This window comes from Harpegnathos saltator, unplaced genomic scaffold (assembly GCF_003227715.2).
Source record: "Harpegnathos saltator strain DR-91 unplaced genomic scaffold, Hsal_v8.6 scaffold667, whole genome shotgun sequence".
NCBI lineage: Eukaryota > Metazoa > Arthropoda > Insecta > Hymenoptera > Formicidae > Harpegnathos > Harpegnathos saltator.
Genome location: NW_020230501.1, coordinates 75,253 through 97,907, shown reverse-complemented (window position 1 = coordinate 97,907; position 22,655 = coordinate 75,253). Strand labels below are relative to the sequence as shown.

At 56.5% G+C, this 22,655-nt stretch overlaps 2 protein-coding genes across 2 annotated transcripts; one reads left to right on the top strand and one right to left on the bottom strand.

Annotated features, from left to right (window-relative positions):
• The first annotated feature begins 3,427 nt into the window (after positions 1–3,427).
• Positions 3,428–5,383, top strand: LOC112589945 (golgin subfamily A member 6-like protein 7). Its single transcript, XM_025305028.1, has 2 exons — positions 3,428–3,682; positions 4,250–5,383. Exons 1-2 carry the CDS (start codon positions 3,428–3,430, stop codon positions 5,381–5,383), a joined length of 1,389 nt encoding a protein of 462 aa, XP_025160813.1.
• Positions 5,384–20,555: 15,172 nt separating this feature from the next.
• Positions 20,556–21,146, bottom strand: LOC105184112 (uncharacterized). The gene has a single exon (XM_011142665.2). The coding sequence runs from the start codon at positions 21,144–21,146 to the stop codon at positions 20,556–20,558; it is 591 nt and encodes a 196-aa protein (XP_011140967.2).
• Positions 21,147–22,655: the final 1,509 nt, after the last annotated feature.

The following is a 22,655-nucleotide window of genomic DNA, read 5'->3' as shown; positions in this document are numbered from 1 at the left end:
GAGCCCACTAACCCGGGTTCTTACAGTGGGTGTCCTTCCCCTCGTCGGATTGTTTGGCAACCTCCCAAACTAACGAGTCCGATACCCAGGTTTTAATGGGTTTTCCGTCCCTGTTTTTCCATTGGGTTTTCCTTCCCCTTGGTCGGATGTCTGAGAAAATAGACTCACAAGCCCGATCACCCGGGTTTATTAGTCAGGGTTCTTCCTTCCCTCTAGTTCAGGTGCCTGGACTGTCAGACTCACGAGCCCGAACGTCCGGTTTGCTCCGAAGTTTTCTCTCCGTTTCGGATGTCTGGACCGCCAGATTCACGAGCTCGAACGCCCAGTTTGTAAGTTTTCTCTCCGGTGCGGGTGCCCTCAGGCTAACGAGCTGCACGCCTGGGTTTGGAATTGGGGTTCTTCGTCCCCTAAGAATAGGTGGCTTGCCCACGAAGTCAAGCCCTCGAGACCTCGCCCGGGTTTGATAACGGAGTTTCCTATCTCCGGAATAGGTTGCGGAGGCATGGCTAACGAGCCCACTGACCCGGGTTTTTACAATGGGTTTTCCTTCCCCTGGCCGGGTTGTCTGGCAACCTCCCAAACTAACGAATCCGATATCCGGGTTTTGCAAAGGGTTTACCGTCCCCTCGTTGAGTGCCTGGAAAATGGGCTAACGGGCGCCATCGCCACGGGTTTTATTAGGGTTTCCTTCCCTTGTTCGGATGCCTCACGAAGGCGCGGCTGACGAGCCCGAGCGTCCGAGCTGAAGGGTCCTTCATGCCGCTCGGGAGCAGCCCTCCAGTCCCTTAATACTTGGAGAGACAGCTGCCCATCTCGGAGCATGTATTAGTCGCTCTTAGTAGCCACTGTCCTCGGTTCATCCTCGAACTTGGAGTCCTAAGATTCCAAGTCGAGTCCATCCCCTTGGATCATTGTGGTCATTAAGCTCCTGCACCACGACAAGATCGCGACCATCGCAGAAAAAAAAGGGAACACTTTTTTGGTCCCCTCCTGCACCCGATGACTAGTAACCGGGCACAATCGACGGCTATCCCTTCCGAAAGGGCCCCAATGCTCGACGGCTTTTGCCTGACGGATCAGGTCGCCCGCCACCCGCGGGTTCCCTGTTGCCAACTATCTCCAGTCACCGATCACCAAGGTACTCCCTCCCGGATGGACCACCGCCGAGTGTGTGCTCCAGGCTTTCCGCACACCAAGTATTGCGCCGTTGATTGCATGGGGGGTGTGGGATATGGTGGACCGTCGCCAGCCCCCTCCGGAACCCCTCCCTCCCCACACACATTTATTCTGGATAGCGACGCTATCCTACACCATCGTGGAGCCCGCACCGTCCCCTGAGAGCACCCCTGCTCCCACCGTCGAGCGAATCCCTCGGATGTCGCAGGACCTCGGCCTGACGGATCAGTGAGTGCACTACAGCGCTCGCCCACCGTTGCCGACTATCCTCAGCCCCCCGGCATCCGAGGGTCCCCCCGGCCATCAAGAGCATTGGCCTAACGGATCAGGGGGTGCACGACAGCGTTCGATCCCCGTTGCCGATTATCCGCCGCCCCTAGAAACCAGAAGGCGTCCGGCTCTACGACGGGACCAGGACCCACGGGGTCCGCGGCGCGCTCCACCGGGTGTTGCCTCTCAGCCACTCCCATGCAGAGGAATTAAACCACACGGCAACCGCTGAGAGGACTCCATTCATCCATACTATTGTCGGCTGCCTCACTAAGCTAACTAGTACGATCCCTCAGGTTTTTATTTTGCGTTTCCTCCCCTCGTTCGGATGCCTGGCACCGCCAGACTAACAGGTCCGATCACCCGGCTTTTTCCATTGGGTTTTCCTTCCCCTTGTTCGGATGTCTGAGAAAAATAGACTCACATGCCCAATCGTCCTATTAGTCAGGGTTCTACCTTCCCTCTAGTTCAAGTGCCTGGACTGCCAGACTCACGAGCCCGAACGCCCGATATGTACGGAGTTTTTTCCCCGGTGCGGGTGCCCTCAGGCTAACGAGCCGCACGCCCGGGTTTGGTATTGGGGTTCTTCGTCCCATAATAATAGTTTGTTTGCCCACGAAGTCAAGCTCTCGAGCCCTCGTCGGGGTTTGATAACGGAGTTTCCAATCTCCGGAATAGGTTGCTCAAGGCTAACGAGACCACTAACCCGGGTTTTTATAGTGGGTTTTCCTTCCACTCGTCGGGTTGTCTGGCAACCTCCCAGACTAACGAGTCCGATACCCGGGTTTTGCAAAGGGTTTTCCATCCCATCGTTGGGTGCCTGGAAAATAGGCTAACGGGCCCCATCGACACGGGATTTGTTATGGGTTTCCTTCCCTTGTTCAGATGCCTCCCGAAGGCGAAGCTGACGAGCCCGAACGCCTGTGCTGAAGGGTGCTTCATGCCGCTCAAGAGCATCCCTCCAGTCCCATAATACTTCTAGAGACAGCTGTCCATCTCGGAGCATGTATTAGTCGCTCTTAGTAACCACTCTCCTCGGTTCACCCTCGAACTTGGAATCCTAAGATTCCAAGTCGAGTCCATCCCCTTGGATCATTGTGGTCATCAAGCTTTTGCATCACGACATGGTGGCGACCATCGCAGAAGGGGATTTTTATTAACCGTTTCTTTTTAAGAGGAGGAAATCCATCATGGATACCCCCCACCTTCAGGGAAGAGTGGAGGGTTATGCCGGACTCCTACCAGCTAAAGCCTCTCCGGGTGGCGCTGCGAAGGAAGTTGGATCGGGGCCCCGGGGACGTATAACTGCGATCGGGGCCCCGAGTCCTAACGACAACCCGTCTTATTCCCCGAGAGGTGCCGGGGGAGGGGAGAAGCGAGTCTAGACTCCTCTTCGACCACCGCTTCCCCAGGGGAGGGGGGAAGAGAGCCGAGACCCTGCTTCTACCACCGCTCCCCCTTGCACCCCTTACACCCAGCTATATGGCTGGGAAGGGGGAAGGCGGCCAAGGGCCTGTGCTTCAACCTCCGTTCCCAGCCAAGCAGGGTGCCGCCTCAGTGTTGTTGTGCGACTGGATGATCTACCTTTTCATCCGGCCACCCTACTTTGGAGGGCTGACTGGGGCATCGGGAATCCACGCCTGATGCCCCACCCTCCTGCCCGGCGGCTACAGGGGGAATAATCAAGTCCCCTAGCCGCCCCTAGCCGCCAGGCACATATTTGCCTATAAAAGGCAGGGGGGTCTAAACCCCCTCCCCGTGGACGCCACTCCTCCGTGGACGTCACCTCCCCGGTGGACGCTACCTTGTCGTGGTGGGGGACCTTGCGTGCCCCGATGATGTACAGAGCTGTACCGGCGGGGATTTCGACCCCTGGCAGGTTCTACCATGCCGGAGTGGTCTGTACTGAGGGGCCAGACTAAGAGCGTCCAACCAGGAAGGAGGCCGACCCAGAGTAATCTGGGGAGGCCGTACGGGTCTAATGGGAGGAGTTGGTCGCCCCTGGAAGCATTGCATTGGTGTTCCAGCAGCTGAAAGGGGTGGCTTCCTCTCAGCTAGACCCATTTTTGGATGGAGTATCAAGGGTGGGGACCCCACTCCTCTGACATTGCACGCCGGTGCTCTAGCAGTCAGAGGAACAGGACCCCACCCCGGGGAGACCGTCCCTAAAGGCATTGCACACTGGTGTTCCGGTAGCCCGAAGGGACAGGGCACACCCGGGTCTGCACACCGTGGGGTTTGGAACCCCCACGGTACCCAGGGTTGGCGGGGAGGCTCCGGGTCGCTCGGACGTATTACGAGGTCGGGGCCGGGGCCCCCCGGGGTGAGCCCGGGAATGGGGATCGCAACACCTAAAACCCATTCCCTGGGCGGCGACATCACGCTGGCCGCCGTGGGGGAGGGGTCTCCGTGGGTTGCGACACGGGTGACTTACGTTCTTCCACGGGGCCCCCCGCGTGGCTGCGCCCTGGAGGTCGGAGGCCGGGGACCCCCGAAACCGGCTAGGCTCCCAGCAATGGGGATCTGGGCGGGAATAGGGGGCTCGGAGCTCAGCGTCCAGGATGCCTCTCCCTGGACCCGTAGCATAGATCAGCTCGCCGGGGGAATTCGGAGACACCGCCGGGTCATGTTTTCGGCGGTGCGGGCATGCCCGGCTGGTCGAGCCGCTGGGGGAGAGTGGGATGAACGAATTGGCTGATTTTCTAAATAAACGCAGAAGATAGGAGGAGGGGAGAGGAGGCTCCTCAGGGACCTCAGGGACGAAGGCACCAAAAGAAACACGTTCATAGAACGTGTTCGATAGGAAGTGAAGGAGATGCGGGTGACAGCAAGGAAGACAGACGTCAAGAATTTGGATTTTCACCCGGATTTGGATTATCTCCCATATTCGGAGGAGCTTTGGGAGTCGTGTGAGCCCTTTATGGACGCACAAATAGCCATCCTTGGAGAGGATTGCAGCTTAAGGGAAGAAACAAGGGAAAACCTCCGGGAAGCACTAGATAGTGCGAAGGACTATGCCCGGAGGCTAGTCAATGTAGGAAGAGAGGTCCACAGGAGGTGTGCCTGGAACGCGGTGAAACTTAAGGATGTACAGGAAGAGACCAAGGAAGTAAAGAAAAAAGAAGAGGAGATAAGAAAGAAAGAAGAGGAGATGGGGAAGGAGAGGATTGAAAATCAAGAGACGAGGAAGGAAATGATGGACAGGATCAAGGAACTAGAGGAGAAATGTAAGGAAATGGAAAAGGAAACCGAAAGGTCGGAAGAGATGGTGGAGGTCTTCTTCGAGGAACAACAGAAAGCGGAGGAGGAGCTACAAATGGTACGGGAGGAAATGGAGAAAAAAGAAAAGGAATGGGATATAGAAAGGAATAAAATGGCTGAGGTGCAGATGGATATATTGGCCAGTGAAGCAGGAACAACGAAAAAGAGGGAGGTGAATGGTGTGGATTCGTCCACGCAAACAGACACCCCATCTGAGACAGAGGAGGATATGGATAGGGCGCTAAGACAGGAAAAGGAGAAAGGGGATAAGCTAGTAGAGCAGTTGCTGTTAATGAGACGGGAGATAGAGGCAGTTAGGAAAGAAAAGGACAGTCTAGGAAATAGCCTATCACAGGAAAAAGAAAAAGTGAAAGGTACGACTGTCTTATACGAGGAAGTCTGGAGGAAGATGTGCGAAGGGCTAAGGGATGATTTGAAAAAGAAGGAAGAGAAAGGGATAGAAATGGAAGAAAAGATGAGGCAGAATAAGGAAAATAAAATAAAGGAACTAAGGGAAATATTGAGTAGGGTGAAAGAACCTAGACCAAAAAAGTGGCCAGGCACACAGACCGAGAAATGGAAGGGAGCCGAGGCGCAAACACAAACGGAGGTACCAGCGCTTGATACTCCAAGGGAAGAGATATTGGAATTCACAGCTGATCACTCCATGGAGTGAACAGCTGTGAATGACAGGAAAAGGAAGAGGAACAAAGACAAAGAAGAAGATAGCAGGGGTGCACCGACCAATAAAATGATGGTGCGCCCTCAAGATCAAAGAGACAGAGAAGAGAGGAGGGGGAACGTGCAGGCACAAAGCCGCACGGAATCCCAAATGGAGAAGGATAGGAGTGGAAAGTGGCCGCGGCTGCCTACGACAGCCGCGGTCACAATCAGGTTGGAGGAGGGAAGAGGGTCGTATGCTGACACTTTGAGGAAAGTGGCTAAAGAGATTCCCCTCAAAGAGCCAGGGATCCCTGGCGTAGACACCAACATGAGTGCGAATGGTGCATTCCTGGTCCGCGTCAGGGACCCGGGCCCTGAAGGGGTGAAGGTGGACCGGTTAGCGCAGCGGCTGAAAGAGGTACTGCCAGGGGCGACAATAGGTCGCCCAGTGAAGAGAGGGGAAGTCCGTCTCACGGGTGTCAATGAGGCGGCTTCCCCTGACGAAATAAAAGCGGCCTTTGTGGAATGCGCAGGCTGTGGGGCGGAAAACTTAGAAATGGGCCCCATTAAATGGGGACCTCGAGGAAGAGGAGCTGTGTGGGCACGGCTACCAGTGGCCGCTGCAGTAACAGCAGCCAAGAAAGGGGAGATGGCACTGGGGTGGTCAACAGTCAGCATCACGATGCTGGCAACCAGACCACCCCAATGCTACAAATGCTGGGGCCTCGACCACACCAGGTAGAGCTGCCCCGCTGCGATTGACCGCAGCGAGTTCTGTTATCAGTGTGGCCGGGGCGGGCATTTCGCGCGGCAATGCGAAGAGCAGCCACACTGCGCGGTGTGCCAAGGGGAGGGAAGGCAAGCGAACCACAGGACGGCTGGGCCATCCTGTTGGCTTGTGACGCAGGGGGGCGGCAACAAACGTTCAGGACGTCGTCGCGGCCGCCCCCCAACGAGGGATCGGCGGGTGGTGGTGTAACCGCCCGTACCCCCCCATCCAACTCTGTGGATGGGGGAACTAGGGTGAGGGTGGGGGAAATGAATTCCCCTCCACAAAATCACGCACCGACGGCATCCGGTGGGAAGGGGGGAGCAGATTTTCAGCCTCCCCCCAACCCACCACGGAAGAGAGTCCCCAAGAGGGGAACAGTCGAACCGAATAAATCAATAAGGGGGGAGGGGAGAGCGCGGTGGTGTTTCTCGCCACCAGCAAGCGCACCCCTCCTTCCATCCCTCTGGGAGACCCCTCGCTGCGGGAAATCTCTCAGACGGGAGGCCCCGGCGGTTAGGGGAGGATATCCCCCCGTAACCGCCGGGGTGGAGGGTGGGGCCCAGGGCAGGGAACTTGGGCCCCAAATAACCCCTCCAAACGCTGGGGCGGTTAGGTGGTGGTGGTCCACCTAGCCGCCAAACATCACGAGACGACGTCTTGTCCACCGGGAACGGCGGTTGAAGCGGGCCTTAAGTGGTCAGCGGTGTCCAGCCACCAGCGGCGGACACCGTGTGTTTCTCCCTTCCCGGCTGGATGCGACGGGGGGGTGGATACTGGGGAGCGGTGGTTGAGAAACAACTACTCGGGCTTGCGAGCTCACCGTGTAGCCTCCCCCCTCCCCCCACCCACCAGGGACATTGGGGTGAATGCCCCGGATCCAGGGGGTCGATAAGCGGTTAGACGACACCGACCCCTTGATTATGGTCCCTTCGTAGCGCTACCCGAGGTGGGTTTAGCCAGTAGGAGTCTGGCATACCCCCTCACCCCTCCCCGGGGGTGAGGGGGATCCATGATGGATTCCCACCTCGTCAAAAAAAGGGGGGTCAACCCCTCCCTTTCTACCCACATTTATGGTGTGAGTCAAGGGTGGCAGAGAGGGGGAGGTGATCTGTCAGTAACGCTGTCATCTCATTCCCCCGCTCGCTCACATCCAATCCCTTTTTTAGGGACTGGCGGACGACCGGGGTGCGACTGGCTGGTTCTGGGTCTTTGGCCTTCCGTTATGACGGCAGGTTGTGTCATGGTACCTGCCACTGCCGCCCCTACTGGTAGGGTCCTTCCCCTCCCTTGTTTTGCCCTTCTCAGGGGCGTAACTCGGGCAGGGAGGGCCGTCCTTGGAGGTAGTGGTAGGTGACAGGGTTGGGAAGGGGGAGGGAAGGTGGGAGGGGAACAGTATGATAGGTGGAATGGGAGGGATTAGAGGGGAATGAAGGGAGGGGCGGGGAAGGGAGTGGGATGTGTGGTGGGGGGAGACCCACCATACCCGGAATCGCTTCCTCCTCAGAGGAGTCGATATCTCCCTCTCTACTGGGAAAGTGGCGTTCGGCTTTGCGACGTAGTCGCCTTCTCCGCGCTCTCCCTCTACCTTCCGCTTGTCGGTGGAGCTCCTCTGCTTCCTTCTTCTCCTTCATCACCGTCTCGCAAAATCCAGTGAATGTATCCTATTTTCTCTCGCCCTCCAGCATCTTGTTAACGATACTGGCGAGCGAGAGATCGGGACCCATCTCTCTGACCACGACTCCGCGCTCGGCTGCGCCCGCGGGACAGTCCTGAAGGGTATGCTGCGCGGAGTCGTGGTCAGCCCTGCAATGACACTGCGTCGTGCGTTCCTTTCCAATGCGACATAGGTACTCACCAAAGAAGCCATGCCCGGTGAGCACCTGTGTCGCTCTAAATGTCAGGGTTCCTGACTCCCTGCGTACCCACTCGGTTAGGCAGGGCTGGACGGCCTCGACGCTCCTTCTCCCGTATTAGCAGTAGCCAAGCGTCTTTCCCATCGCTGGAGAAGGAGCAGTCGGCTTTGTTGCCTAGAGCGCTTCAGCGCCCCGGTGGGCGATTTATCATCCCTAAGATTTCTCTGGAGCCCCTTCTTATAGTACACTTGCCTGTACATTAATGCAAGGAGCTCCAGAGGAGGCATGCCCGCCAGGGCCGTCACCGCCACGTGGGATACCGTAGGTACGCCCTTATGACCCTGACCGACACCGTCCTTTATGCCCTGCGCATTATCGCGCAGAGCGGACGGTTGTCAGCCAGGGTCTCTGCCCAGACTGGCGCACAATACAACGCTACCGAATTAATAATTCCCGCGTGGAGACGATGCGCATTCATATCCGGTCCCCAGATCTTAGGCATTAACTTGCCTAAATTGACAGAAGTGACCTTTAGTGGGGGCCAGGCGGCTGAAGTGCTCTTTAGAGCACCAAATGCCGTCCAGAATGAGGCCCAGGTACCTCATCTGGGCCTAAACAGGAATCCTGACACTACCTATACAGAGGGGGGCCTGTGGTGGCTTGATACTTTTAGGAAGGAGGAAAATAGCTTCAGCTTTTTCTCCGCCACCGTCAGGCCCACCTCTCGTATGGCACACACGATGCAGTGCATCACAATATTTGCAGTGTTGATTGCATCCCCCCAGTTTCTACTCCCGGCCAGCACATGGGTATCATCTGCGTAGCAAATGATGCTGCAGCCGGGGGGCAGGGCTACTCGGAGGACTTGGTCATAGCCGAGGTTCTACTGGAGGGGGCACAAAACGGACCCCTGTGGAACCCCGCAGCTCATTCCCCTCTCGCGCGCACCGTCATCAGCGTCCTTCCAAGTGAGACGCCGACCCCGGAAATAGTCCTCGATGACGGCCACGAGGTAGCGTGGGAAATGAAAGTGATACCTCATCTCTCTCACCACGCTACCACAGGGCAGGGTGTTAAAAGCATTGGCTATATCTAACGATATTGCCACTGTCATCATGCCGTTCTTCACTATGGCCTCCGAGAGGGTCCTGAGGTGCAGAATTGCATCTATAATGGACCTGCCCTCTCGGAAGCCATATTGGCCGTCATCGAAGTATGACCTGTCCGGGCCATATGCTCCGTGAGGCGGGCGGCGATGATCCTTTCAAAGATCTTGCCTGTCTCATCCAGGAGACATATGGGGCAGTACGCGGAGGGGGAGTCCTGTTTACCCTCCTTTCGGAGGAGGACCACATGGGCCCTACCCCAAACTGGGGGGAATTTCCCCTCCTTCAGGGCGGTCGAGAAAATCTCGGCCATCCTGCCCGCGATGACCTCCGAAGCTAGGGTGAGTACTCGGCCGGGTATACCATCAGGTCCGGGAGACTTGCGGCTTTTGACCCTCTTGATGGCCCCGGCCTCCTCCTCCGTGACCCCAGGAACCTCCCTCTGTTCCTCAAGAGAGGGAATGGTGTAGAGGTTTATGGGCGGAGTCGCATCCCTCATCGGGAATAGGGTCCCCATAACCCTCTCAGGGAACCTGGGGTCTAGCGTCTCCATAAGCGAGGGCATCCATGGTCCTAACTTCTGCATTGCTACCTTGTATGGGCGCCCCCACGGATCAGCATCCAATGATCGGTGGAGGGTGTCCCAACCTTGACATTTGGCCGCCCCTATGCCTTGCGCAACGCGCGTGCAGCCAAGCAAAACTCGATACGGGCGGCCTTGGTCTCCTCGGGGGGTCTTTTACCATCGCGGACATTCCTGAAGATCCGCCTGAGGCGGACCGATTTTTGCCTCAACTCGGCAATCTCCTCGGTCCACCACCAGGCGGATCTTTTTGGGCAGGACCTTACCTTAGGCATTGCCTGATCACACGCTTGTGTGATCAGGCCCATGATGTCGGCCACCGCCGAGTTGAGGTCCTGCCCTTCCTGCCAGGTGGTAGCCTCGAGGATGGTGATCAACACCTCCTTGTCTAGCTGGCTTAGGGCCCATCTAGCTGGTCGGGTATCCCTGTTTAGTCTAGGCCGTGGTAATCCGTTGAGGGTGGCGGAGAGCTCCATCTTAATAATTAGATGGTCTGATAGGGACTCCAGTTCCCCCGCCACCCTCCAGGATTTCACCCTTCCTTGGGCCGCAGGGGTTGCTCATGTGAGGTCGATTATCGACTCCCCCTACGACCCAACAAAAGTAGACATTCTTCCCCCGTTGAGTAGGTACAGGCCTAATTCCACGGCCCATTTTTCCACTTCCTCCCCCTGCCCGTCAACATCCCGGGAAGAACCTGATAGGGGTGACTTTGCATTAAAGTCTCCGGCGATGATGACGGGTCCTGGGAGGTACCGCCTGACGGCCCTCCCATTATCCTGGAGCTTGCACTTAAAGTTCTGCAAGTCCAGGCTCTTTGTTGGGGGGAGGTAAACCTCGACCATTATGAGGGCTCCCCACCTGGCCACTACGTATCCCCTTCCCTTCTCCAGTCGAGTGGCGGGAAGGGAGTGGTTGTCTGTCCTCCATGTTATAGCGACAGAGCCCAGATAGTCCCCAAACCATTTAGGATGGTTTCTGGGGACATGGTTGGGCCGCTATGCCTAGTTCTGCACCGCGCTCCGCCATTGTATGTGCAAAAAGAGGCATTGCTTTGCGGGCGCGGTGCAGGTTGGCCGGGTAACCATTATAATTGTATCAACAGCTCTTCTGCCGGCTACTCCTGCCCATCACTCCCTTCATCATTCTTTGGACGGCTTCTCTTCTCCCCTCGCCTCTCAACGTCCATATCCTCCACTCCCTGTGCGTTAGCTAGGTGGGGGTCGATGGACGGAGGGGTGGGGAGGAGAGTATCTTCCACCTCTCCTTTCTTTTCCTTTTTAGGGGGGACAGAGATGCAGTGTTCTCGGGCCTCTTTTTCTTCTGCATTTCCGTCCCTTTCCTCCCCTCTGTTTGGGGAGATGACACGCTGGTCCTTCCATTCTATGTTCGGCGGGTTTTCCCCCGGCCGAGCATATCTGGCATTTGGCCAGGGATTCACAGTCCCTGGCCACCTGCCACTCCTTCCCACATCTATAGCAGTTCTTGCTTCTGTCAGCTTGACTGCAGCATTTCGATTGGACGTGGCCCCTCTCCATACACCTATAACATTGGATGGGCCTTGCGTCCAGGAGTTCGACCTTGACCTGGGTCCATCCTAGGGTCAATATTCCCCTTCCTGCAGCCTTCTGTGCGGCTGCTAGGGGACATTGAACCCAGAGGGATCTGTATCCGGTCGGAGATACTCTTATTTTTCCGGTTTTAATATTTCTGTGTTCGCATTCTCCGATTTTGGCCAGGGTCTCCATTACTTCCTTTTCTATCGTTGAGGATTCGAGTCCCCTCAACCTCAATTTCCCCATCTTTTGTGGGCAACTTATTCTGGCCCTATTCTCCACTACTTCTCGCAGCCTATCCGCCAATAAGTCCGCTTGCTCCCTCCTTTTTCCCCCGGGATTTCCAAAATCAGGGCTCCCGTCAGTCTTGTCCTGATTTTGGAGATCCCAAGTTCCTCTATGTTAATTTTAACTTTCGCTTCTGTTAACAGTTCCTTATACTTGCCATCTGTTGTTGAAATGGCCACTGCCGCAGTGTTCGGGACCCTGCGTTTTCTCTTTTTCTCCTTTTTTTTTCTTTCCCCCTTCTTCTTCACTCTTCATATTGGGTTTTTTAATCTGGGCTTGGGTTTTCTTGCCCTCTTCCCTTCTTTCCTTCATTTTCTCTTTCCGCCCCACCACTTTTGTCCACATCACTTCCGTGGTGGCGCTTTCCCTCTCTTTTATCATTAGGTGGGAAGGACGGGAGGGAAGGGGAGAGAATTCCTCCCTTTTCGTTCTAGCAGCTTTTCGGTCTGCTGAGGCTTCTACTCTTCTCCACCTTTCGCAGGTGTTTTCATCACCCCTTCTTTCCTCTCCTCCTTCCTCCCTACTCTTTTTCCTCTCTGTGGTTTGGGTGGTTCCGTGGGGGTTCGAAGGGTTGCTTACTCTCCCTTGTTCTTCTCTGATGTCATCTCGTTAAGCATCCTTGCCACGAGTTTGGCCACTTTCTTTTCTAGGATGCTCTCCTCCCAGATCTTCCTCTCCTTAAGTTTTTCTATCCTAATCTTTGTATCAATTAGGATATCCTCCTTTACTTTCGGCCCCGATTTGTTTTGCCTTGCCCCGGCTTGGACGACCTCTTGCCGCTTTGGTATGGGGTAAACTTTTTGAGATCCGTATGGATCAGCCCCTTTTGCACCCCTGCCAATGGTGATGGTACATCCTCCACTTCCATATCATTGGCAGGGGAAGAGATATCCACTTGCTTTCGGCATCCTTATTTCGTCCTCCGTCATAAATGTATGTGTCGGAGTTAAACTTTGGGTGGATGCTGGAAGTGAGATTTTTGGCACTGATAGAGGTGCCTCTTGTATCTTACGGAGGGATTCTTTTAACTCCTCCACTTCCCTCTTTACCTCCACGTGTGAAGTGTGGAGCTTCTGATTTTCGCTCCGCACTTCTAGGATATCCAAGTTATCCCCACCTACTTTCGCTACCCTCTTGGTCAGTATCGTAGCTCCCGCCGCAATGGCGGTAGCGGCATCCCTTAGGACCTTCACATATGTTCCTTTAATATTTTCTGATCTGGCTGCTATACCAAGCACCTGCTTGGCTGCGTCCAAAACAGATGCAGTCAGGTCATTTGTCGGAGCGGATCCCAAATTTTCCGTCACTCTGTTAACCTCCGTTACATATTTTCGGTTGTTCGTCAATTTGGCGAAGGACACAGACGGGGTCTTCAAGGCCTCATAGAGTTCGTTCTCCTTCATTCTAGTCTGGAGTTCCTCCATCTTCTCCATGAAGATCAACTGCTTTTTATATTCACCAGTGGTTTCTGGTCTCCCTCTACCACGGAGAGCTTTAGCCGCGAAGGCTTCTTCATCCGTTTCCCCGTCGGATTTTTTGGGGATTGCCCATCTGTCGATGATTCTCTCCGGCGATGTGCCAGCGGATAGAGAATCAGCCTTTCGGTTTGGCCTTGCCTTTCAGCACAACTTCTGGTATTTCGTGTGCTTCTGCTTCTTCCTCATTTGGCTGTGTTACGGGAAGGACGTTTTATCTCCTCCCTTTCAGTCATCTGACTCGGCAGAGTGACTCATGCCAGAGGTTCTTTCCTCCTCCTTCGATGTGCTGGGGAGGATCTCCAGCTCCATCTGATTTGATGGGGTCGCCATAATTTCATCCAGGTTTGTCTTTTTGTTTTTTCATTAAAATTTCGGGATTGCGAGGTCGTTATTTTTGTTTTTTAAAAACGCACGGCTCTGCACGGCTCTGGTTCCCGGGCGTGCCCGCATCCCGCCCATAAGGAGGGAGCCTCCGATTTCCCCCAGAGGAGCACTATATGACGCAGGCCAGCGGAATTATCATCGCTGGCACGGGTCTCCCGCCCTCTACACGCCCCTGACTACCATTGCTGGTGGCCAGACCACTTTCGGGGGTCCCGTACCTCCGACAATATGGGCACCGTACGGAGTGCCGCCACGCGGGGGGCCCCACCGGGAGCGCCTCCCCCACTGGAAGGAGGTAGCTCACCGATGTCTGACCCTACCGGGAGCGTCTCCTTCATGACAGCCATCGTGCTCGCGCCGCCCGAGGGTCCGCTTTAGGGCGATGCGATCGCACTCCCTCGGCCACAGCACACAGGGGTTCCAACCCTGCCTCGGAATATGTCCGAGCGGCCCGGAGCACCCCTCCACCCCCGAGTACTACGAGGAGTTCCAAGTCCTCATGGTGTGCAGACCCGGGTGTGGGTTCCTCCCTCCGCCCGGTCGTGACCAGGACGGATGAGAGAGAGGTCCATCCCATTTGGCTGCCGGAGCACCGGCGTGCAATGCCTTAAGGGATGGGATCCTCTATTGGCCCCTAAGGGTGTCTCGATCCCGACCTCGGAATATGTACGAGCGGCCCGAGACACCCCTCCATCCCCCGGGTATCATGAGGGGAGTCTTCATGGCGTGCAGACCCGGGTGTGGGCTCATTCCGTCCGGCCGAGGCCGAATGGGTGAGGGAAAGCGGGGAAGTCCACCTTCATCGGCTGCCGGAGCACCGGCGTGCAATACCTCCGAAGGTGAGGTCTCTTCCCCTCTTCGCTCCAGGGTGTCTCGACTCCGATCTCGGAATAAGTCCGAGCGGCACGATACACCCCACCACCCCCCGGGTACCATGAGGGGAGTCTTCATGGTGTGCAGACCCGGGTGTGGGATCCTCCATCCGCCTGGCCAGGCCAGATCGGATGAAGGAAAGAGGTCCAGTTTTCTTGGCTGCCGGAGCACCGGCGTGCAATGCCTCCGAGAGTGGGGTTCTCTTAGGACGTGATAGGGTGTCCCAGCCCCGACCTCGGAATATGTCCGAGCGGCCCGTAGCACCCCTCCGCTTCCCAGGCACTATTGGGGGGGATCCCCATGAGGTGGAGCCCTGGGTGCGGGCACGTCCCTCCATCCCAGTCCGACCATAACGGTCGGAACGAAGTGGGTAGGGAGGGGTTCGTTCCCTTTGGCTGCCGGAGCACCGGCGTGCAATGCCTCAGAGAACGGAGTCCCCTTCCTAGAGCGGGTACTGAGGAGGTCATCCTCTTCGGCTGCCGGAGCACCGACGTGCAAGGCCTCCAGGGATGATATTCTTCTCCCACCAACTCTATGACCAGTATGGTCAAAACCAGACTGGTCAACCAACCTGGTCAGGCGCTCTTGGTCCACTCCCTCAATACAAACCACTCCGGCATGGTAGAACTTGCCAGGGGTCGAAACCTCCGCCAGTACAGCTCTGTACGTCATCGGGACCTTCAAGCTCCCCCACCACGTCAGGGTGGCGCCCACGGGGGAGAGAGAGGGGACACACCTTGGTCCCCTTTCCCCACCAAAACAGAAGGATCTCCGGCACATCCTGCGGTACCCGTCATCGGAATGGGACCCTAATGCAGGGCCTTCGGTTACTCCAGCCTCTGCGCACCAGAGGTGCTCCCACCCTCCGACCGAATCACCGGGTGCGTTGACCCAGAGTTGCCGACTGCCGGGTGCTGCGATTACTGTTGTTTGAGGGTTGAACCTTGTCCAACTTGCACCCAACTGCTTCGCCGTAAAATGCCCCAAGGCATACCAGTGTAACGAGGAGTTTTTTTTACCCCCGTTACTATCGTGTGACGACGACCACCGATCGTCACACGATCGCGAGAAATCATCGCCAAGCGCCCGGCAACACCTATGCCGCGGCAACCCGCCAGACCGCCGGAAAAAGCCGAATTCTGCGAAGCGGTCGGGGAAGATCGGCCCCCCCAGAAAGGGGTAATACGTGAAAATCACATGCGCGACTTTCCGGGAAATCGGGGGGAACTAATCCCCCGATTATCGGCCACCGATCGTCGAGAGGAATTTAGGGTATAAAACCCGCTCTCGACGAGAAATCGAGGCAGACCGTGAGAGACAGTCAGTCAGTCAGAACAGTTACCAAGGAGAGCTCCAGCGAGAATCGTGAAGAGAAGTCGATGAGAAGGCAAGGCATCCGCCGGTGAGTAAAGCTTCCACACCGTACCGAACCACCGGGAAATTTTACAAGACCCGGCAGCCGAGCCTCGTCGGCCGACCAGGCATCGCGACTTTACCGTACTTGTCCGTCTGTGTCGGCAGCAGTTAGCCACCGGCACAGAATATCTCTAAGTATCCGTTCGCGAATTTACCGTATTCGTCCGTCTGTGTCGGCAGCAGTTAGCCACCGACATAGAATAATTCTAAGTATCTGTTCGCGAGATTACCGTATTCGTCCGTCTGTGTCGGCAGCAGTTAGCCACCGGCACAGAATATTTCTAAGTATCTGTTCGCGGATTTATACGTGCTCGTCCGTCTGTGTCGGCAGCAGTTAGCCACCGGCACAGAATATTTCTAAGTATCTGTTCGCGGATTTATATGTGCTCGTCCGTCTGTGTCGGCAGCAGTTAGCCACCGGCGCAGAATATTTCTAAGTATCTGTTCGCGGATTTATATGTGCTCGTCCGTCTGTGTCGGCAGCAGTTAGCCACCGGCGCAGAATATTTCTAAGTATTTGTGCGCGGAATATAAGTGCTCGTCCGTCTGTGTCGGCAGCAGTTAGCCACCGACACAGAATATTTCTAAGTATCTGTTTCCGACCAAACGGCAGCAGTTCGCCACCGTTCCGCAATTCATAAGTGCTCGTCCGTCTGCGTCGGTAGCAATTAGCCACCGACGTAGATTAATTTCTAAATTCCTGTGCGCGAGGATAAGTGTTCGTCCGTCAGTGTCGGCAGCATTGGTCACCGACGTAGAATATTTCCGAAGCATCGGTTCGCGGAATTGTCAGTGCTTGTCCGACTTTGTGACCGTGGTACGCTGCCCGGAATAAACCACCTCCCGCTTATCCAAAGAACAGCTGGCGTAAGTCGCCCTCAACAGGACTCGTGGCCAAGGGCGTCGGACCGCCAAGAGGCCGCGGAACATCCCCTCTGATCCCGCGGATAGGGGACCACCCTTGCGGCTACGCAGGAATCACGGGCACCAAGGAACGGACATCGCCGACGCCACACCGGGCCAGCGAGCCGCCCACATACACTTATATATATATATATATATATATTATATAGCATCGAACGTCTTTTAAATAAACGGGGCGCCTTGCGGGACGCACCCAACTTGTTAACACAGAAACGCTGAACACACATTTCTTCCGAGAAGCTACTTTGAATTAGCCCTTCACTCGAGTAACGCACCGACGCGGCGGCGAGCGAGGCGTCGCGGAAGCGGCGAGCCGGGTGCGACGGTGGGGCGACTGATCGCACCGAACCCTGCGGGCGTTACCGTTACACCAGTTTATCCACGGACCATGCAAGACTGTGGAACGAAGCCTACCACCGGCCGTTGGCAGCAGCCTGGCTCCACCCCCCACATCACAGTCCCGCCAGTCCGCGGATCAACCGGCCATCCATGTAAGGGTGAGACTGGGACACCGATGAGTGCATCCCCGAAGTTTCCTCAAGGAATGCCCACCCGGCACCAAGAAAAAACCCTCCTTCAGAGGCGACCTAAGCTGGTTCATTCGAAGCACATGTCCTCTCCGGCACTTTGACGGGGACGGCACCCTCCGTCACTGCCACAGCCTACTCCTTCGAGGACCTGAACCGTCGCCAGCCCCCTCTGGAACCACTCCCTCCACGCACACATTCATTCTGGATGACAAAGCCATCCTACACCCAAGAGGAGCCCGCCCCGTCCCCCGAGAGCACTCCTGCCTCCACCGCCGAGCGAACCCTCCAGTCCCCTAGAGCATTGGCCTAACGGATCAGGGGGTGAACGACAGTGCTCGCTCGCCGTTGCCGACTATCCGCCTACCCCGAAGACCAGAAGGTCCAACTCGACGACGGGACCAGGACACGCAGGGTCCGCAACGCACTCCGCCGGGTGTTGCCGTTCAGCAGCATTCGTGTAGAGGAATTAGGCCACACGAGTTCTGCCTTGTAGACTTCATACAATCGGCTGCCTCACTAGGCTGACGAGGCCGACACCCCGAGTTTGTTCTTTGTGGTTCTTCATTCCTCCTCGTTGGTCTGAGAAACCAGACTCACGAGCCCGAGCGCCCGCCCGGTTTGTTCACGAAGTTTTCCTCTCCGGTTTGGTCGCCCCAGGGCTAGCGAGTCTAAAACACCGCCCCGGGACTAACGACTTCAAACCCCCGAGGGGTTTTAAATCGGAGTTTTCCTCTCCGGTTCGGTTGCCATGCTGCTAACGAGCCCAAACTTCCGGGTTTTTACTTCGGGTTTTCCTTCTCCTCGTTTGGTGTCTGGTAAACCAGACTGACAGGCCCAATCGTCCAGGTTTATTATTCGGCGTTCTTCCTCCCCTAGTGTCGGATGTCTGGCCTGCCAGACTCAAGAGCCCGAACGCCCGTTTTTGGCAGGTTTTCTCTCTGTTGTGATCGCCCGAGGGCTAACGAGCTCACACGCCTGGGTTTTGCATTGGGTTATCCTTCCCCTGATTCGGTTGACTGGCACCGTGAGCCTAACGAACCCGATCGCCCGTGTTTGGTATTGGAGTTCTTGCTCCCATGATAATAGGTTGCTTACCCACGAAATCAAGCTCTCGAGCCCTCGCCCGGGTTTGATAACGGAGTTTCCAATCTTCGGAATAGGTTGCACAAGGCTAACGAGCCTACTAACCTGATTTTTTACAGTGGGTGTCCTTCCTCTCGTCGGATTGTTTGGCAACCACCAAACTAACAAGTCCGATACTCGGGTTTTAATGGGTTTTCCATCCCTATGTTTTTTCATTGGGTTTTCCTTCCCCTCGTTCGGATGTCTGAGAAAATAGACTCACAGGCCCGATCCCGTGGGTTTATTAGTTAGGGTTCTTCATTCCTTCTAGTTCAGATGCCTGGGCTGCCAGACTCACGAGTCCGAACACCCGGTCTGGTCCGGAGTTTTCACTCTGTTTCGGATGTCTGGACCGCCAGACTCACGAGCCCGAACGCCCAGTTTGTACGGAGTTTTCTCTCCGGTGCGGGTGCCCTCAGGCTAACGAGCCGCACGCCCGGGGTTGGTATTGTGGTTCTTCCTCCCCTAATAATAGGTTGCTTGCCCACGAAGTCAAGCCCTCGATCCCTCGCCCGGGTTTGATAACGGAGTTTCCATCTCCGGAATAGGTTGCACATGGCTAACGAGCCCACTGACCCGGGTTTTTACAGGGGTTTTCCTACCCCTCGTCGGATTGTCTGACAACCTCCCAGACTAACGAGCCCGATGCCTGGGTTTTGTATTGGGGTTCTTCCTCCCCTTCATGTAGGTTGCTTGCCCACGAAGTTAAGCTCTCGAGCCCTCGCCTGGGTTTGATAACGGAGTTTCCAATCTCCGGAATAGGTTGCTCAAGGCTGACGAGCCCACTAGCCCGGGTTTTTACAGTGGGTTTCCCTTCTCTCGTCGGGTTGTCTAGCAACCTCCCAGACTAACGAATCCGATATCCGGGTTTTGCAAAGGGTTTTCCGTCCCCTCGCCTGGAAAATAGGCTAACGGGCCCCATCTTCATGGGTTTTGTTATGTTTCCTTCCCTTGTACATATGCCCCCCGAAGGCGAGGCTGACGAGCCCGAGCGTCCTCGCTGAAGGGTCCTTCATGTCCCTCAAGAGCAGCTCTCCAGTCCCTTAATACTTCGAGAGACAGCTGCCCATCTCGGAGCATGTATTAGTCGCTCTTAGTAGCCACTCTCCTCGGTTCACCCTCGATCCTAAGATTCCAAATCGAGTCCATCCCTTTGGATCATTGTCGTCATCAAGCTTTTGCACCACGATAAGGTGACGACCATCACAGAAGGGATTTTTATTAACCTTCTCTTTTCTTTGTAACGAGGAGGAAATCCATCATGGATACTCTCGGGGAAGGGTGGGGGGTTATGCCGGGCTCCTACCGGCTAAAACCTCCCCGGATGGCGTTGCGAAGGTACATTCCTCGGGGTCCCGGAGCCATGTAACTGCTATCGGGACCCCGAGTCCTGCCGGCGAGCCGTCATCTTCCCCGAAGGAGGCCGGGAGAGGGGAAAGCCGGGAGGGGGGAAAGCGAGCCCAGGCTCCTTTTCTACCACCGCTCTCACAGAGGGGGGGGGGAAGCGAGCCAAGGCTCATCTTCAACCGCCGCTCCCCCTGCATCCCTCACGCCCCGCCTATATGGCTGGGAAGGGGGAAGCCGGTCAAGTGGCCTGTGCTTATACCTCCGTTCCCAGGCGGGCGAGGCGCCGCTTGTGCTTTTGTGTGGCTAGCATATCACCTCCTCAGCTAGCCACCCTATGTTTGGAGGGCTGATTGGGGCACTGGGGATCCCCGCCCAGTGCCCCACCCTCCTGCCCGGCGGCTACGGGGGGAAAATCTGATCCCCTAACCGCCAGGCCCACTCGCCTATAAAAGGCAAGGAGGTGTCGCAACCCCTCTTTTCCTGTCCACTACTCTCGCAGCGGGCCAAGAGAGGCGAGAGGGGGAGGGTGTTTTGAGAACTTCGTTATCTTTAACTCACTTCCCCCTCGCCCTCATCCGACCCCAGTCCTCGGGATCGGAGTGACTGGGGGAAGTTTGATCTCCCCCACGTCCTTGCCCTCCCGCAGAAATGTTGGCGGCCGGTACTAATGCATCGGCCCCCGTGTTCTCACCGGTTGAGCCCCTCCTCTCGAGAGTTTTGCCCTCCGTGAGGCATCACTCTCCTAGGGGGGGTTCTCATAGTGGGTAACGGTGGGGGACTGAGTGTGGGAGGTACGGGAGAAAGAGGTTGGTGCAAGGCGGGAAGGGAAGGAAGGAGTGGGGGTGGGTTACAAGGGGTGGTGATGGGGGAAGCCCTACCATCCCCCTGATCGCCTCCTCCTCAGAGGAATCGACGTCATCTTCCCTACTGGGGGAGCGTTCGACTCGGCGGCGTTACCGCCTCCTCTGCGCCCTCCCACTTCTCTCTGCCTGACGGCGGTTCTCCTCCGCTTCTTCTTCTTGTTTCATTACGCCTTCGCAGAAGGCGGTGAAACAATCCCATTTCCTCTCACTCCCCAGTATAGAGCTGACTACACTGGGGAGTGAGAGGTCCTGGCCCAGCTCCCTGACCACGACTCTGCGCTCGACTGCCCATGCCGGACAGTCTTGAAGGGTGTGTTGCGCGGAGTCGTGGTCAGCTTCGCAGTGATGACACTGCACCGTGTGCTCCTTTCCTATGCGACACAGATACTCACCAAAGCAGCCATACCCGGTGAACAGCTGTGTCGTCCTAAATGTCAGGGTTCCTGATTCCCTGCCTGTCCATTCGGCCAGGCAGAGCTGGACGGCCTCTACACTTCTTCTCCCATATTTGGCGTTGCACAGACGCCTCTTCCAGCGCTGGAGAAGGAACTGTTGACCCTGATGCTTCAGGCGCTGCAAGGCTCCGGCGAGCGGTTCGCCCGCTCTGAGGCCCCTCCGTAGCTTCCCTTTCCTCTTGTACATGTTCTTGTACATCAGTGCGAGGAGCACCAGGACGGGCATGCCCGCCAGAGTCGTCGCCGCGCTCGTGGGACACGGTTCGATACGCCCTAATGACCCTGACCGCCACCGTCCTGCGTGCTTTGCGCATTAGCGCCGGCAGCGGACGGCTGGCGGCCAGGATCTGCACCCATATAGGCGCACCATACAAGGCGACCGAATTTATGACTCCAGCGTGGAGGCGACGTGCCTTCATATCTGGCCCCCCGACATTGCGCATTAAATTTCCCAAATTGGGCCTAAATGACCTTTAGTCGGGGAACTAGGCGGCTAAAGTGATCCCTGAAGCACCAGGTGCCGTCCATAATGAGGCCCAAATATCTCAGTTGGGCCTCTATAAGAACCCTGACCCTGCCGATTCGGAGGTGGACCTGAGGTGGCCTTCTGCCTCTTTGGTAGAAGAAAATAGCTTCTGTTTTCCTCTCAGCCACCGTCAGGCCCATCTCGCGAATGGAGCGCACGACGCAGTGTACTGCTAAATTAGCGATTGCACCGCATTCCCCCATTCTCTCCCCCCGGCCAGTATCAGCGTATCATCCGCATGGCAGATGATACTGCAACCGCGGGGAGAGGCAACCCGGAGGACTTTATCGTAGCCTAGGTTCCACATTAAGGGGCCCAGCACTGACCCCTGCGGAACCCCGCAATCATCCCCCTCTCTCGCGCACCGCCGTCGGCGTCCGTCCAGGCTAGACACCGACCCCGGAAATAATCCTCGATAATGGCTATGAGGTAGCATGGGAATTGGAAATGCATCGCTATCTCCCTCACCACGCCACCCCAGGGCAGAGTGTTGAATGCGTTGGCTATATCGATTGATATAGCCACCGCCACCCTGCCCTCCAACACGATGGCTTCCGAGAGGTTTCTAAGATGCGAAATCGCATCGATGGTGGATCTACCCTCCCGGAAGCCATATTGGCTATCATCGAGGTTCGGACCTGTCCGGGCCATATGCTCCGCGAAGCGGGCGGCGATGACACGTTCAAACACCTTGCCCGCCTCATCCAGGAGACATATGGGGCTGTACGTGGAGGGGGAGTCCTCCGGTTTGCCCTCTTTACAGAGGAAGACCACGTTGGCCCTCACCCAGACTGGGAGGAACTTATCTTCCCTGAAGGCGACCGTAAAGATATCGGCCAGCCTGCCCACGATGACCCCCGAGGCAAGGGTGAGTACGCGGTCGGGTATACCATCAGGTCCAGGCACCTTTCGGCTTTTCACCTTCTTGATGGCCCCGGCCACCTCCTCCGCTGTAACCCCCGGTACCTCCCTCTGTTGTGGTGGAGGGGGAGCAACATATCGATCTATGGGGGAGAACCCATGCCCAACGGGGAATAGAGTCCCCATGATCCTCTCTCGGAACCGGGGGTCCAGTGTCTCCGTAAGCGGAGGCGTCCATGGTTTCAGCTTCTGCATCGCTATCTTATATGGACGCCCCCACGGATCCACATCCAGAGATCGGAGGAGGGTGTTCCACCCTTGACACTTAGCCGCCTCTATAGCCTTGCG